This window comes from Doryrhamphus excisus, chromosome 23 (genome assembly GCF_030265055.1).
Source record: "Doryrhamphus excisus isolate RoL2022-K1 chromosome 23, RoL_Dexc_1.0, whole genome shotgun sequence".
Lineage (NCBI taxonomy): Eukaryota > Metazoa > Chordata > Actinopteri > Syngnathiformes > Syngnathidae > Doryrhamphus > Doryrhamphus excisus.
The window spans coordinates 2,043,054-2,060,422 of NC_080488.1; the positions used below are offsets into that span (position 1 = coordinate 2,043,054).

General features: G+C 42.0%; 3 protein-coding genes across 5 annotated transcripts in view; all 3 read right to left on the bottom strand.

Annotated features, from left to right (window-relative positions):
* The window catches only part of LOC131110216 (protocadherin alpha-C2-like), a 116,138-nt gene extending 105,672 nt beyond the window's left edge, over nucleotides 1–10,466 (bottom strand). Inside the window, exon 1 of one of the 3 annotated variants that reach the window (XM_058063095.1) lies at nucleotides 7,916–10,466. In XM_058063095.1, coding sequence (XP_057919078.1) covers nucleotides 7,916–10,252 — 2,337 coding nt within the window. In that variant the 5' untranslated portion in view covers nucleotides 10,253–10,466. Of the gene's footprint in view, nucleotides 1–1,100; nucleotides 3,995–4,570; nucleotides 7,192–7,915 lie in introns of those variants that run through there. The other 2 variants (XM_058063096.1, XM_058063097.1) reach the window with 2 other exon arrangements.
* A 595-nt stretch (nucleotides 10,467–11,061) lies between these two features.
* Nucleotides 11,062–13,759, bottom strand: LOC131110356 (protocadherin alpha-8-like). Its single transcript, XM_058063404.1, has one exon. It carries the CDS (start codon nucleotides 13,604–13,606, stop codon nucleotides 11,213–11,215), a length of 2,394 nt encoding a protein of 797 aa, XP_057919387.1. The 5' UTR covers nucleotides 13,607–13,759; the 3' UTR covers nucleotides 11,062–11,212.
* Nucleotides 13,760–14,032: 273 nt separating this feature from the next.
* LOC131110351 (protocadherin alpha-8-like) lies at nucleotides 14,033–17,219 on the bottom strand. Its single transcript, XM_058063399.1, has one exon. The coding sequence runs from the start codon at nucleotides 16,988–16,990 to the stop codon at nucleotides 14,567–14,569; it is 2,424 nt and encodes an 807-aa protein (XP_057919382.1). The 5' UTR covers nucleotides 16,991–17,219; the 3' UTR covers nucleotides 14,033–14,566.
* Nucleotides 17,220–17,369: the final 150 nt, after the last annotated feature.

Genomic DNA, 17,369 nt, shown 5'->3' on the forward strand with positions numbered 1-17,369 from the left:
AAAGTTAATTTATTACATTCAAGCCTAAAAAAATCGGCATCATTAAACTCCAAATGTGATTCACACAATACTACATTCCATATTTCTAAACTATGCATCTCCATGATGTAGAAATCGACTTAACGTACCAACAGCCGAGAAACCACTCATGATTTCTGTAACCGTCTCAGCCAATCCACTCTAAGCTATTGAATGTCTTCGGCATGAAGTGAAGATCTCACCTCTTCTGCAACCGACTGATGTCACTCATTTCACTGAAAATTGCATCATTTAGTGTTTAATACAATATATATAGGCGCCGAGTTCATTGTATTAAAAAAAACATCAACATACAGTAACCTATGCACGTATTCTTTGTACGATTGGCGAGCATATTTATGAATATTGTGGGTGACAATTCCCTGCAAGTTTTTTAGCCAGTAAAGAACCAAATAAATGACATGTATAAAGTAAGAAATCTGCTTTAAATAACTCTTAATAACTCTTTACTTAGTTGGACTTTCTGAACGACTGGAAGAAGAAAGAGGGATGAGTATCTCACAACATGGAATGCAGATTCCATTCCACCAAACACACACACACTGATCTTAAAACTTCCCTTCAGAAAATCAACATATTATATTAATAACATTTGTGGTTCGCCACTGTGAAGTCTGACTCATGAATGTTCGGTCACACACAGACAGGTTCTTCACAGCTAAAACGGCTTGGATCAAACTGATCATCATGATGAGTCAAACATGAAATGGGGTCAAATTGACAGCAAGAATATACAAGGTTAAAAACGACAACTAAAAAACCTGTCTTACCTCCGCAGAAAAGGCAAGTCTCCTGTCAGGGAGCACTAAGTTGGCCCTTAGAACTCATTAAACTAGCTTTCTCCATGAAGATGATCCACACAAACCATAACCAAGTGACAATATCGTATGCAAATTCGTAGTACAAACAGTTGACACAACCTGCAGCCACTATTGCTGATGTTCTCACCAAAGTAAGTTCCATAGTTCCTTCACTCATGTATCTATAACAGGATGAGGTCAACAGGGTGAACAGCAATTATGTTGTGAGCAAAAACAACAGGAAAATAATATCAGTCTTACCTCCCCAGAAGAAGCGAGTCTCCTATCAGGGAGCACCAGAGTGTTGGCGTGGCTGCCCGGGACCACAGTAGAACCGATACTCATTCTGGGTCCAACTAACATGTAGCGTTTGTCTCCTGATCTGTACTGGATGCTGTGACACAGTGTCCCATCATAATTAGTGTCTTGGAGATATTTGGAAGTGTACTCTGTGGATTTGGAGCACTGCATGGCGATCAGCACGATGATGCTGATGACAAAAAGGAGGGAGACCGAGCCCAAAGTGATGATGAGATAAAAAGTCACATTGTCGTCCTCCTCCTTGTCCACTTTTGCTGCTGCACGTTTGACATCAGAAGCTGCAAAAGCCTCTTTGGGCTCCACAAGTTTGACAGTCACAGTAGCTGTTGCTGAGAGTGAAACGTTGCCATTGTCTTTGACCAGTATGAGCAGTTGATGCTCAGCCTCGTCTGTCTCTGTCAATGAGCGAAGTGTTCTGATCTGGCCCGTATAGCGGTCCAAAGTAAAGACACTGTGGTCAGTGACTTGCTGCAGTGAAAACAGTAACCAGCCGTTATATCCGATATCAGCGTCATAGGCTCGGACTTTAGTCACCAAGTCTCCTGCTTTCATATTGCGGGGAATCTCCTCCACGCCTTCGGAGGAACCGTTGGAGCTGACTGGATACAGGATGACCGGAGCGTTGTCGTTCTGATCCAGGATGAACACCTTCACTGTCACGTTGCTGCTCAGTGGAGGACTTCCAGCGTCTGTGGCCACCACTTGGAACTGGAAGCTTTTTAGTGTCTCAAAGTCAAAACTCTTTAGCGCTGATATTTGTCCGGTTTCTGAATTGGCGTTGAGGAACGACGTTATGTCAGTGTGACCCCCCTGTCGGACTATATGATAAGATACAGCAGCATTGTTGTCTAAGTCTTTATCAAAGGCTTTCACAGAAAACACGCATGCACCAGCTTCATTGTTCTCCATCAAATATAACTCTAAAGGGTTTTGTGAAAATTCAGGGATATTATCATTCACATCTTTAACTTGGATGCTAACCGTTTTGACTGCAGAAAGAGGAGGCTCACCACAGTCAGTAGCCGTTATTGAAATATCATAACCGGATATTTTTTCTCTGTCTAATTCATCTTTAGTCACTAATGAGTACATATTTTCCTTAAAGGATGGTTTTAATTCAAACGGTACATTATCAGCAATGATGCAGACGACTTTACCGTTAGGACCGGAGTCAAGATCGGTGATGCTAATGAGAGCAATCACAGTCCCGTGTTTGGCATCTTCCGGGACGGTGCTAGTGATGGATGTTACTTCAATTTCCGGTTTATTGTCATTGACATCCTGAATCTTGATGATGACTCTGCAGTCGGTCGTCATGGGAGGCTGACCTTTGTCGGAGGCCTGCACGTCTAACTTGAAAACATCAGATGTCTCAAAGTCAATTTGTCCTTTGACTTGAATTTCTCCAAGTTTTTTGTCCAGATTAAAAAGACGAGTCACTTCTGGATTCATGTCCCCTCCAAATTCATACTCCACTTCTCCGTTAGCGCCTTCATCCAGGTCGGTAGCTTGGACTTTAATTACGGTGGTGCCTACTGCTGAGTTTTCTTGTAATACAACAGAATATCCTTCCTTGGAAAAAATAGGTCTATTATCATTAATATCTAGAACACGAATAGTCACATTTATATTTGCTGATTTTGAAGGAGTCCCTCCATCAATAGCAGATAAAACCAAGCTGTGATTTACTTTCTGTTCTCTGTCTAGCTGCCTTTGCAACACTAAAAAAGGAATTTTATCATCATCTCTATCCCGAATTTCAAGTTGAAAATGTTCATTCGGACTTAATTTGTAACGCTGGATTGAATTCATTCCAATATCTGGATCCCTTGCGCCTGGCAACTGAAACTTTGCCCCAGATAACGTATTTTCCGCTATTTCTATTATCTTTCCTTTCTCGGTGAAGCTCGGCGCATGGTCGTTAGCGTCAGTCACCTCCACACTGACATAGTGGATCTCCAGTGGGCTCTCCACGACAATTTTAACATCCACTACACAAACGGGGTTCCTGTCACACAGCCGCTCGCGGTCGATGTGTTCGTGCACAAACAGAAGCCCATTGTTCGGGTTTACCTCAAACAGCGCGTCCTGTGCGCCGGACACAATGCGGAACCTCCTGCTCGTTAAAGAGCTCACGTCGAGGCCCAAATCCTTTGCAACATTCCCGACAACAGATCCCACTTTGACCTCTTCTGGAATGGAATATTTCAGCTGTGCAGCAATCAGGTCTCCGGAACAAAGCAGGAGAGTAAAAAGCAGAAGGCGCGTCCAGGACATCTTGATGTCTTCTTTCTTTGTCTTCTCTTGCGTAAAACATCAAAATATGATCATTGAATATTTCAGATTCTATTCTTATCCGGTGATATTAAACAAATAAAAGACGCTGGTACCAAGAGCTACCCGTCCAAACCCCGAGCAAGGTTCCTTGTACTGAAATCGAGCAATGAGGCTCTTTAAAAAGGGGCAGGCTTGACTTGACTGACGCGACATTTATTTTATAACACTGACACCTAGTGGACAATCTTGTTTACTAACATTGTCAAATGTCAGTGGAAGAGAATATCACACAGAGTTGTCACAATCAGTCTTGTGGAGCTCAAGGGTCACCAAATATTAACAATATTTATATAAAATTTCCCTGAGGGAATGCCAAAAAGGATTAAAAAGTATTCTAACATCATTGCAAACTACAAATGTACTATGAAAAAATACTACAAACTTCAAACGAATACTTTTCTATGGAGATTGTCAGTCAGCATTGAGCATTATGTCATTAGAAAGGTAAACTAGCATTTGTATTGAGCATGGATGGTTTTGTATGGTGTACTTAATGAAGTGTACTTAAGAAAAATATGTAAAAAATGTATATAAGATTAAAAATACACCTTTGTTTACATATGAAAACAGTAAGAGAAAGCATATACTATACACCAACAATTTTGTAAAATATCACATTCCAAGTGAGACGTTCCAAATAGACACATTGAGTACTGACACATTGTCAGAACCATGGACAGCACCACACACTATGCCTGCCTCAATGGAATACAATGCAGCAAACTGGTGAAAAATGGGAATGCTGTGTAGATTCCAGTGCACCACAACTTCAACATGATGACCTGTACCAGTAAGATATTCATTCCACAGTGTTGGAACACACAACATTTGGCTATGAAGCTCACGAAAAGCATCCATACATTTATAACCTCTCAATCAGAAAACATATCAAGATTCAAAATGCCTTTTTTGAATGTGTCCTGACTAACACAGCAGCATCACAACTACCATCAATACAATATGTATTGATGAGCAATATCAGCAAGTAAACACAGCAGGCTAACTCTTACCTTCCATAGCACAACATATGATATTTTTGTTAAGCAAATCATGACAACAGAAATGTTTCTTACCTCCCCAGAAGAAGCGAGTCTCCTGTCAGGGAGCACCAGAGTGTTGGCGTGGCTTCCCGGGACCACAGTAGAACCGATACTCATTCTGGGTCCAACTAACATGTAGCGTTTGTCTCCTGATCTGTACTGGATGCTGTGACACAGTGTCCCATCATAATTAGTGTCTTGGAGATATTTGGAAGTGTACTCTGTGGATTTGGAGCACTGCATGGCGATCAGCACGATGATGCTGATGACAAAAAGGAGGGAGACCGAGCCCAAAGTGATGATGAGATAAAAAGTCACATTGTCGTCCTCCTCCTTGTCCACTTTTGCTGCTGCACGTTTGACATCAGAAGCTGCAAAAGCCTCTTTGGGCTCCACAAGTTTGACAGTCACAGTAGCTGTTGCTGAGAGTGAAACGTTGCCATTGTCTTTGACCAGTATGAGCAGTTGATGCTCAGCCTCGTCTGTCTCTGTCAATGAGCGAAGTGTTCTGATCTGGCCCGTATAGCGGTCCAAAGTAAAGACACTGTGGTCAGTGACTTGCTGCAGTGAAAACAGTAACCAGCCGTTATATCCGATATCAGCGTCATAGGCTCGGACTTTAGTCACCAAGTCTCCTGCTTTCATATTGCGGGGAATCTCCTCCACGCCTTCGGAGGAACCGTTGGAGCTGACTGGATACAGGATGACCGGAGCGTTGTCGTTCTGATCCAGTATGAACACCATCACTGTTACGTTGCTGCTCAGTGGAGGACTTCCATTGTCTGTGGCCACCACTTGGAACTGGAAGCTTTTTAACATCTCAAAGTCAAAACTTTTTAGCGCTGATATTTGTCCGGTTTCTGAATTAATATTTAGAAAAGACATAATGTCATTGTGGCGGCCATCTCTAACAATGTGATAAGTAATAGCTGCATTGTCATTTAAGTCTTTGTCTGTGGCGCTTACAGAGAAAACAGAATTCCCAGCCACATTATTCTCAGTCAGGTAGAATTCCAAAGGGTTCTGTTGGAAGTATGGACTGTTATCATTAACATCTGATATTTGAACATGGAGGGTTTTAAATGTTGATAAAGGAGGTTCACCACAGTCTGTAGCTTTTATGGTGATTTCATATTGGGACACGCGCTCTCTATCTAAATATTCTTTAGTGATAACGGAATATATGTTTTCCTTGTAGGAAGGCTTTAATTCAAAAGGGACGTCGTTTATTATGGTGGAGATTATTTTACCATTGACACCGGAGTCTTTATCCTTTACAGTAATGAGGGAAATAACAGTACCGGGTTTTGAGTCTTCGGGTACTTTATTGGACAGTGATGTCACTTCTATTTCTGGTGGATTATCGTTCATATCTTTTATTTTTATGATTAGTCTACACTCACCTGTCAGAGGATATAGTCCTTTATCTGATGCCTCAATTTCTAGTTTATAAATATCATTTTCTTCATAGTCAATTATTCCTTTTACTTTAATCACTCCAGATGATTTATCTAATTCAAATACACTGTACACATTTTTCTTTAATGTCTTTGTAAGTTTGTATTCTATTTCTCCATTAGTACCTTCATCTGGATCTGTTGCATTCATTTTAAATATTGAAGTGCCAATTTTAATATTTTCTGCTACTGTAATTTGGTAAGTATCCTGACTAAACATGGGTATATTATCATTGCTGTCGAGGACAATAATGGACACATTTAGAGTGCCTGACCGTGGAGGTTTACCCCCATCCACTGCCGTGACCAGCAGCCAGTGTTTGTCCTTGTGTTCCCGGTCCAAAGATTTCTTCAGCACCAAAAACGGAATCTTATCCTCGTCGCTTTGGCGGAGATCTATTTCAAAATGTTCATTCGACGTCAAAGTGTAGGCCCGTATGGAGTTGATCCCTGCGTCGGGATCCTGTGCGGCATGCAGCTGGAACCGCTTCCCCGGCAGGGTGTGCTCTGCTATTTCAAACGTCTGCTGGCGTTCAGTAAAAGCGGGAGAGTGGTCGTTGACGTCCGTGATCTCCACGACGACATAATGGATCTCCAAAGGGTTTTCCACGATGACTTTGAGCTCGACTAAGCAGGCGCCGCTGCCATGACAGGACTCGTCTCTGTCTATTCTCTTGTTCACATGCAACGCCCCGTTGTGCTGGTTTACCTCGAAAAAGGCCTCCTTGGACTCGGAAACCACCCGGAACCGTCGATCGACCAGAGAGGTGACGTCAAGACCGAGGTCCTTTGCAACATTCCCGACAATAGTTCCATCTTTTACCTCCTCGGGGATCGAGTAGCGAATTTCTGCAAAAGCCCGTGTTGGCAGCAGCACAAGCAAACCAAAATGAAGAAAAACACAAGCCGCCATTGCTGATCCGAAACAAAACTAAACGCTTGCAATAATTCTTTAAATCCAAGCCATGTGTGCGTCCTGGTGGTCCAACAATGTAACCCTGATGGCCGTAATGCAGGCTGTGTTTGTGTGGGGCTCAAACAAAAGATTTAAAGGGGAGGGACGGTGTGTCCTCCTGGTTTCTAATGTAACACTGACACCCAGAGGATCCCAGACCGTCTGGCTGCTTCGCAGGTGTTGACAATTACGCAGCAATGCACAAAAAAAAAAAACACAGAAACTCTTCGGTAACTAAATATTTTCAAGTGTCTAACTGCGTAAAATTCCATATATTCACCTAATTTCATCATTTAGTGAGTTTAAAACAGGATTCCATAAAAATGCAATACGTTATACGTGGTTTTATAGCCCACTTACAATAAACTACATGTTCCACAATGCACCTGTCATCTACCACGTGATAAGTTATGGTTTGACTATCACTGAGACGGAATTTAAAGCCATATATTGTTGTAAAACAACAGATAGGAAGCCATTGAAATATGTATTATGATACAACAACGTCTGCAGAATCAAATATGCTGATTATAATATTCTCAGTTCCAAAGTAATTATTCCGTTAAGTTTGATGCTTCTCCTCTACTATTGCAGTATATATATATACATTATTAACTCAAATTAAAATATGACAAACGAATAATGAAATTGCAGAGGAAGATATTCAGAATATGGTATAATATAATCAGAGATAACACTTCTACAGGATTCAACAATAAAGTGACATTAAGCTATATACAAATATACACCATATATAATATGGACTACTACTCATTTTGGACAAAACCATCACTCTGATAAAACAGCATTCACATTGCTCATATTCATTTCAACCAGCAAAGAAGCATGAGGACAAGCTAACCATCAAAATTCAGCACCATGGAGAGCATGGCTTTGCAGGAGACAATGTTACACCACACAATTAAAATGCACATAACTTATATTGCAGAAAAATGGATGTCTTACCTCCCCAGAAGAAGCAAGTCTCCTGTCAGGGAGCACCAGAGTGTTGGCGTGGCTGCCCGGGACCACAGTAGAACCGATACTCATTCTGGGTCCAACTAACATGTAGCGTTTGTCCCCTGATCTGTACTGGATGCTGTGACACAGTGTCCCATCATAATTAGTGTCTTGGAGATATTTGGAAGTGTACTCTGTGGATTTGGAGCACTGCATGGCGATCAGCACGATGATGCTGATGACAAAAAGGAGGGAGACCGAGCCCAAAGTGATGATGAGATAAAAAGTCACATTGTCGTCCTCCTCCTTGTCCACTTTTGCTGCTGCACGTTTGACATCAGAAGCTGCAAAAGCCTCTTTGGGCTCCACAAGTTTGACAGTCACAGTAGCTGTTGCTGAGAGTGAAACGTTGCCATTGTCTTTGACCAGTATGAGCAGTTGATGCTCAGCCTCGTCTGTCTCTGTCAATGAGCGAAGTGTTCTGATCTGGCCCGTATAGCGGTCCAAAGTAAAGACACTGTGGTCAGTGACTTGCTGCAGTGAAAACAGTAACCAGCCGTTATATCCGATATCAGCGTCATAGGCTCGGACTTTAGTCACCAAGTCTCCTGCTTTCATATTGCGGGGAATCTCCTCCACGCCTTCGGAGGAACCGTTGGAGCTGACTGGATACAGGATGACCGGAGCGTTGTCGTTCTGATCCAGTATGAACACCTTCACTGTCACGTTGCTGCTCAGTGGAGGACTTCCATTGTCTGTGGCCACCACTTGGAACTGGAAGCTTTTTAGCGTCTCAAAGTCAAAACTCTTTAGTGCTGATATTTGTCCGGTTTCTGAATTAATATTTAGAAAAGACATAATGTCATTGTGGCGGCCATCTCTAACAATGTGATAAATAATAGCTGCATTGTCATTTAAGTCTTTGTCTGTGGCGCTTACAGAGAAAATAGAATTCCCAGCCACATTATTCTCAGTCAGGTAGAATTCCAAAGGGTTCTGTTGGAAGTACGGACTGTTATCATTAACATCTGCTATTTGAACATGGAGGGTTTTAAATGTTGATAAAGGAGGTTCACCACAGTCTGTAGCTTTTATGGTGATTTCATATTGGGACACGCGCTCTCTATCTAAATATTCTTTAGTGATAACGGAATATATGTTTTCCTTGTAGGAAGGCTTTAATTCAAAAGGGACGTCGTTTATTATGGTGGAGATTATTTTACCATTGACACCGGAGTCTTTATCCTTGACAGTAATGAGGGAAATAACAGTACCGGGTTTTGAGTCTTCGGGTACTTTATTGGACAGTGATGTCACTTCTATTTCTGGCGGATTATCATTCATATCTTTTATTTTTATGATTAGTCTACACTCACCTGTCAGAGGAGGTAGTCCTTTATCTGATGCCTCAATTTCTAGTTTATAAACATCATTTTCTTCATAGTCAATTATTCCTTTTACTTTAATAACTCCAGATGATTTATCTAATTCAAAAACACTATACATATTTTTCTTCAGTGTCTTTGCAAGACTATATTCTATTTCTCCATTAGTACCTTCATCTGGATCTGTTGCATTCATTTTAAATATTGATGTGCCAATTTTAATATTTTCTGCTACTGTAATTTGGTAAGTATCCTGACTAAACATGGGTATATTATCATTAATGTCGATTACAATAATGGACACGTTTAGAGTGCCTGACCGTGGAGGTTTACCCCCATCCACTGCCGTGACCAGCAGCCAGTGTTTGTCCTTGTGTTCCCGATCCAAAGATTTCTTCAGCACCAAAAACGGAATCTTATCCTCGTCGCTTTGGCGGAGATCTATTTCAAAATGTTCATTCGACGTCAAAGTGTAGGCCCGTATGGAGTTGATCCCTGCGTCGGGATCGTGTGCGGCATGCAGCTGGAACCGCTTCCCCGGCAGGGTGTGCTCTGCTATTTCAAACGTTTGCTGGCGTTCAGTAAAAGCGGGAGAGTGGTCGTTGACGTCCGTGATCTCCACGACCACATAATGGATCTCCAAAGGGTTTTCCACGATGACTTTGAGCTCGACTAAGCAGGCGCCGCTGCCATGACAGGACTCGTCTCTGTCTATTCTCTTGTTCACATGCAACGCCCCGTTGTGCTGGTTTACCTCGAAAAAGGCCTCCTTGGACTCGGAAACCACCCGGAACCGTCGATCGACCAGAGAGGTGACGTCAAGACCGAGGTCCTTTGCAACATTCCCGACAATAGTTCCATCTTTTACCTCCTCGGGGATCGAGTAGCGAATTTCTGCAAAAGCCCGTGTTGGCAGCAGCACAAGCAAACCAAAATGAAGAAAAACACAGGCCGCCATTGCTGATCCGAAACAAAACTAAACGCTTCAATAATTCTTTAAATCCAAGCCATGTGTGCGTCCTGGTGGTCCAACAATGTAACCCCGATGGCTGGAATGCGGGCTGTGTTTGTGTGGGGCTCAAACAAAAGATTTAAAAGGGGAGGGACGGTGTGTCCTCCTGGTTTCTAATGTAACACTGACACCCAGAGGATCCCAGACCGTCTGGCTGCTTCGCAGGTGTTGACAATTACGCAGCAATGCACAAAAAAAACACACAAACCCTTCGGTAAATAAATATTTTCAAGTGTCCAACTGCGTAAAATTCCACATATTCACCTTATTTTATCATTTAGTGAGCTTAAAACAGGATTCCATAAAAATGCAATAAGTTATACATGGTTTTATAGCCCACTTACAATAAACTACATGTTCCACAATGCACCTGTCATCTACCACGTGATAAGTTATGGTTTGACTATCACTGAGACGGAATTTAAAGCCATATATTGTTGTAAAACAACAGATAGGAAGCCAGGGAAATATGTATTATGATACAACAACGTCTGCCGAATCATATATGCTGATTATGATAATACTCTCAGTTCCAAAGTAATTATTCCGTTAAGTTTGATGCTTCTCTTCTACTATTGCAGTATATATATATATATATATACACATTATTAACTCAAATTAAAATATGACAAACGAATAATGAAATTGCAGAGGAAGATATTCAGAATATGGTATAATATAATCAGAGATAACACTTCTATAGGATTCAACAATAAAGTGACATTAAGCCATATACAAATATACACCATATATAATATGGCCTACTACTCATTTTGGACAAAACCATCACTCTGATCGAACAGCATTCACATTGCTCACATTCATTTCAACCAGCAAAGAAGCATGAAGACAAGCTAACCAACAGAATTCAGCACCATGGAGAGCATGGCTTTGCAGGAGACAATGTTACACCACACAATTAAAATGCACATAACTTATATTGCAGAAAAATTGATGTCTTACCTCCCCAGAAGAAGCGAGTCTCCTGTCAGGGAGAACCAGAGTGTTGGCATGGCTGCCCGGGACCACAGTAGAACCGATACTCATTCTGGGTCCAACTAACATGTAGCGTTTGTCTCCTGATCTGTACTGGATGCTGTGACACAGTGTCCCATCATAATTAGTGTCTTGGAGATATTTGGAAGTGTACTCTGTGGATTTGGAGCACTGCATGGCGATCAGCACGATGATGCTGATGACAAAAAGGAGGGAGACCGAGCCCAAAGTGATGATGAGATAAAAAGTCACATTGTCGTCCTCCTCCTTGTCCACTTTTGCTGCTGCACGTTTGACATCAGAAGCTGCAAAAGCCTCTTTGGGCTCCACAAGTTTGACAGTCACAGTAGCTGTTGCTGAGAGTGAAACGTTGCCATTGTCTTTGACCAGTATGAGCAGTTGATGCTCAGCCTCGTCTGTCTCTGTCAATGAGCGAAGTGTTCTGATCTGGCCCGTATAGCGGTCCAAAGTAAAGACACTGTGGTCAGTGACTTGCTGCAGTGAAAACAGTAACCAGCCGTTATATCCGATATCAGCGTCATAGGCTCGGACTTTAGTCATCAAGTCTCCTGCTTTCATATTGCGGGGAATCTCCTCCACGCCTTCGGAGGAACCGTTGGAGCTGACTGGATACAGGATGACCGGAGCGTTGTCGTTCTGATCCAGGATGAACACCTTGACTGTTACGTTGCTGCTCAGTGGAGGACTTCCAGCGTCTGTGGCCACCACTTGGAACTGGAAGCTTTTTAGCGTCTCAAAGTCAAAACTCTTTAGTGCTGATATTTGTCCGGTTTCTGAATTAATATTTAGAAAAGACATAATGTCATTGTGGCGGCCATCTCTAACAATGTGATAAATAATAGCTGCATTGTCATTTAAGTCTTTGTCTGTGGCGCTTACAGAGAAAATAGAATTCCCAGCCACATTATTCTCAGTCAGGTAGAATTCCAAAGGGTTCTGTTGGAAGTACGGACTGTTATCATTAACATCTGATATTTGAACGTGGAGGGTTTTAAATGTTGATAAAGGAGGTTCTCCACAGTCTGTAGCTTTTATGGTGATTTCATATCGGGACACGTGCTCTCTATCTAAATATTCTTTAGTGATAACGGAATATATGTTTTCCTTGTAGGAAGGCTTTAATTCAAAAGGGACGTCGTTTATTATGGTGGAGATTATTTTACCATTGACACCGGAGTCTTTATCCTTTACAGTAATGAGGGAAATAACAGTACCGGGTTTTGAGTCTTCGGGTACTTTATTGGACAGTGATGTCACTTCTATTTCTGGTGGATTATCATTCATGTCTTTTATTTTTATGATTAGTCTACACTCACCTGTCAGAGGAGGTACTGCTTTATCTGATGCCTCAATGTCTAATTTATAGACATCATTTTCTTCATAGTCAATTATTCCTTTTACTTTAATAACTCCAGATGATTTATCTAATTCAAAAACACTATACATATTTTTCTTCAGTGTCTTTGCAAGACTATATTCTATTTCTCCATTAGTACCTTCATCTGGATCTGTTGCATTCATTTTAAATATTGAAGTGCCAATTTTAATATTTTCAGCTACTGTAATTTGGTAAGTATCCTGACTAAATATTGGTCTGTTATCATTAATGTCGAGGACAATAATGGACACATTTAGAGTGCCTGACCGTGGAGGTTTACCCCCATCCACTGCCGTGACCAGCAGCCAGTGTTTGTCCTTGTGTTCCCGGTCCAAAGATTTCTTCAGCACCAAAAACGGAATCTTATCCTCGTCGCTTTGGCGGAGATCTATTTCAAAATGTTCATTCGACGTCAAAGTGTAGGCCCGTATGGAGTTGATCCCTGCGTCGGGATCGTGTGCGGCATGCAGCTGGAACCGCTTCCCCGGCAGGGTGTGCTCTGCTATTTCAAACGTCTGCTGGCGTTCAGTAAACGCGGGAGAGTGGTCGTTGACGTCCGTGATCTCCACGACTACATAATGGATCTCCAAAGGGTTTTCCACGATGACTTTGAGCTCGACTAAGCAGGCGCCGCTGCCATGACAGGACTCGTCTCTGTCTATTCTCTTGTTCACATGCAACGCCCCGTTGTGCTGGTTTACCTCGAAAAAGGCCTCTTTGGACTCGGAAACCACCCGGAACCGTCGATCGACCAGAGAGGTGACGTCAAGGCCGAGGTCCTTTGCAACATTCCCAACAATAGTTCCATCTTTTACCTCCTCGGGGATCGAGTAGCGAATTTCCGAAAAAGCCCGTGTTGGCAGCAGCACAAGCAAACCAAAATGAAGAAAAACACAAGCCGCCATTGCTGATCCGGAAAAAAACTAAACGCTTGCAATAATTCTTTAAATCCAAGCCATGTGTGCGTCCTGGTGGTCCAACAATGTAACCCTGATGGCTGGAATGCAGGCTGTGTTTGTGTGGGGCTCAAACAAAAGATTTAAAAGGGGAGGGACGGTGTGTCCTCCTGGTTTCTAATGTAACACTGACACCCAGAGGATCCCAGACCGTGTGGCTGCTTCGCAGGTGTTGACAATTACGCAGCAATGCACAAAAAAAAACACACAAACCCTTCGGTAATTAAATATTTTCAAGTGTCTAACTGCGTAAAATTCCATATATTCACCTTACTTTATGATTTAGTGAGCTTAAAACAGGATTTCATAAAAATGCAATAAGTTATACGTTGTTTTATAGCACACTTACAATAAACTACATGTTCCACAATGCACCTGTCATCTACCACGTGATAGGTTATGGTTTGACTATCACTGAGACGGAATTTAAAGCCATATATTGGGGTAAAAAAAACAACAGATAGGAAGCCATTGAAATATGTATTATGATACAACAACGTCTGCAGAATCAAATATGCTGATTATAATAATATTCTCAGTTCCAAAGTAATTATTCCGTTAAGTTTGACGCTTCTCCTCTACTATTGCAGTATATATATGTATACACATTATTAACTCAAATTAAAATATGACAAACGAATAATGAAATTGCAGAGGAAGATATTCAGAATATGGTATAATATAATCAGAGATAACACTTCTATAGGATTCAACAATAAAGTGACATTAAGCTATATACAAATATACACCATATATAATATGGACTACTACTCATTTTGGACAAAACCATCACTCTGATCAAACAGTATTCACATTGCTCACAATCATTTCAACCAGCAAAGAAGCATGAAGACAAGCTAACCATCAGAATTCAGCACCATGGAGAGCATGGCTTTGCAGGAGACAATGTTACACCACACAATTAAAATGCACATAACTTATATTGCAGAAAAATGGATGTCTTACCTCCCCAGAAGAAGCGAGTCTCCTGTCAGGGAGCACCAGAGTGTTGGCGTGGCTGCCCGGGACCACAGTAGAACCGATACTCATTCTGGGTCCAACTAACATGTAGCGTTTGTCTCCTGATCTGTACTGGATGCTGTGACACAGTGTCCCATCATAATTAGTGTCTTGGAGATATTTGGAAGTGTACTCTGTGGATTTGGAGCACTGCATGGCGATCAGCACGATGATGCTGATGACAAAAAGGAGGGAGACCGAGCCCAAAGTGATGATGAGATAAAAAGTCACATTGTCGTCCTCCTCCTTGTCCACTTTTGCTGCTGCACGTTTGACATCAGAAGCTGCAAAAGCCTCTTTGGGCTCCACAAGTTTGACAGTCACAGTAGCTGTTGCTGAGAGTGAAACGTTGCCATTGTCTTTGACCAGTATGAGCAGTTGATGCTCAGCCTCGTCTGTCTCTGTCAATGAGCGAAGTGTTCTGATCTGGCCCGTATAGCGGTCCAAAGTAAAGACACTGTGGTCAGTGACTTGCTGCAGTGAAAACAGTAACCAGCCGTTATATCCGATATCAGCGTCATAGGCTCGGACTTTAGTCACCAAGTCTCCTGCTTTCATATTGCGGGGAATCTCCTCCACGCCTTCGGAGGAACCGTTGGAGCTGACTGGATACAGGATGACCGGAGCGTTGTCGTTCTGATCCAGTATGAACACCTTCACTGTTACGTTGCTGCTCAGTGGAGGACTTCCAGCGTCTGTGGCCACCACTTGGAACTGGAAGCTTTTTAGCGTCTCAAAGTCAAAACTCTTTAGTGCCGATATTTGTCCAGTTTCTGAGTTGATATTTAAAAATGTTGACATTTTAACCGGACCTTCTCCTTTGTCAATGTGATAAGTCAAAGCTGCATTTTCATTCAGGTCCTTATCAAAGGCAGTGACAGTAAAAATGGAATTTCCTGGCACGTTATTTTCCAGCAAATAAAGTTGAATTGGATTGTGCAGAAATGTAGGAACATTATCATTGACGTCTGACACATCCACATGCAGAATTTTAAAGTTGGACAAAGGCGGTTGGCCACAATCTGTAGCTGTTAATGTAATGTCATAATCCGAAACTAATTCTCGATCCAATCTATCTTTCAGTACCAGCGAGTACATATTATCTTGAAATGACGGTTTTAATTCAAACGGGACATTGAGTGAAAGACTACATATGACTTTACCGTTCAAACCCACGTCTTTGTCTGTGATGCTTATTAAAGAAATCACGGTGCCGGGTTTGGAATCTTCTGCTAAGGTTTTCGACAGGGATGTCACATCAATTTCCGGTTGGTTGTCATTTTCATCCATGATTTTAATAATTACTCTGCAATCGGTGCTCATTGGCGGCTGTCCTTTGTCTGTGGCATGGACGTCTAACTTGTAAACATCCACCTTCTCATAGTCAAGTTGGCCTTTGACTTGGATTACACCGGAGTCTTTATCCAAAGCAAACATTTCATAGATTTTAGAGTCAAGTTCTCCACCGAAATAATATTCAATATCTCCATTTAATTCCTCGTCAAGATCAGTTGCTTCAACCTTCATGACGCTTGTGCCAGGCTTCACGTTTTCGGATATTGTTACGGAATATACTTCCTGTGTAAACGTAGGATTGTTATCGTTAGAATCCAGCACAATAACTGTGACATTAAGAGTTCCAGATTTTGGTGGATTTCCACCGTCAATTGCAGTCAGAACTAATTTGTGCTCCGTGTGTTTTTCTCTGTCTAGAGGCTTTTGTAAAACCAAAAATGGCACCTTATCATCTCCCCTGTCTCTAATTTGTGCGCTGAAATATTCATTTTGATTTAATCTATACACACGTACCGTATTAGCCAAAACGTCTGGATCGTGTGCGCTTGGTAATTGGAATCGTTTTCCAGGCAGCGTGGATTCTGATATTTCGATTATCTTTTCTCCTTCTTGAAAAGTAGGTGAATTATCATTAATATCAATGATTTCTACACCTACATGGTGTATTTCCATGGGGTTCTCAGCGATTAATTTCATATTAATCAAACAAGGCGACATGCCCTCACAAAGCTCTTCTCTGTCCATAGTTTTACGCACACACAGAACGCCATTGCTGGCATTTACCTCAAACTGATCCCCATCTGGCCCTGAAACGATGCGAAAACGTCTCTCCACCAAAGAGGCGATGTCCAGTCCGAGATCCCTTGCAATATTCCCCACCACGGTTCCCACTTTGACCTCCTCCGCAATGGAATATTTAATCTGTGCCGCAACCCGCTCCAAACCAGCCAGCATGATGCAAACACAAGAGGCAACCCACCAAGCCCGCAGTCCTCGTCTTTGTCCTCCGGCTTCCATGCTTACAGCTTGGATTTCAGTGCTTTATTCCAAAATGGCCGAATAAATGAAACATCCAAAAATACTAAATATCTTATTCAAATGTATCCCATCACATAAGAAAATACTGGAATAACAAACCAGCAATACTCGTCTCCGGTGAAGGCAGCGTCTCCTCTGTGAGGACTCGAACAAACGGATGGAGAGCAAGCAGAAGGACCGACCTACTGCTTAGCGTCCTGTAGTAGTAGCACACTGACACCTAGTGGTTATGATGCGTTATGGACTTTGAGAATCACAGCATGACTTTAGGGCTGCACCAAAGTTGGAAAGTTACTCTCCATTCATAAACATTTTTTGTAATACAGCACATTGAAGAATGTAATATAATACTGTAAGT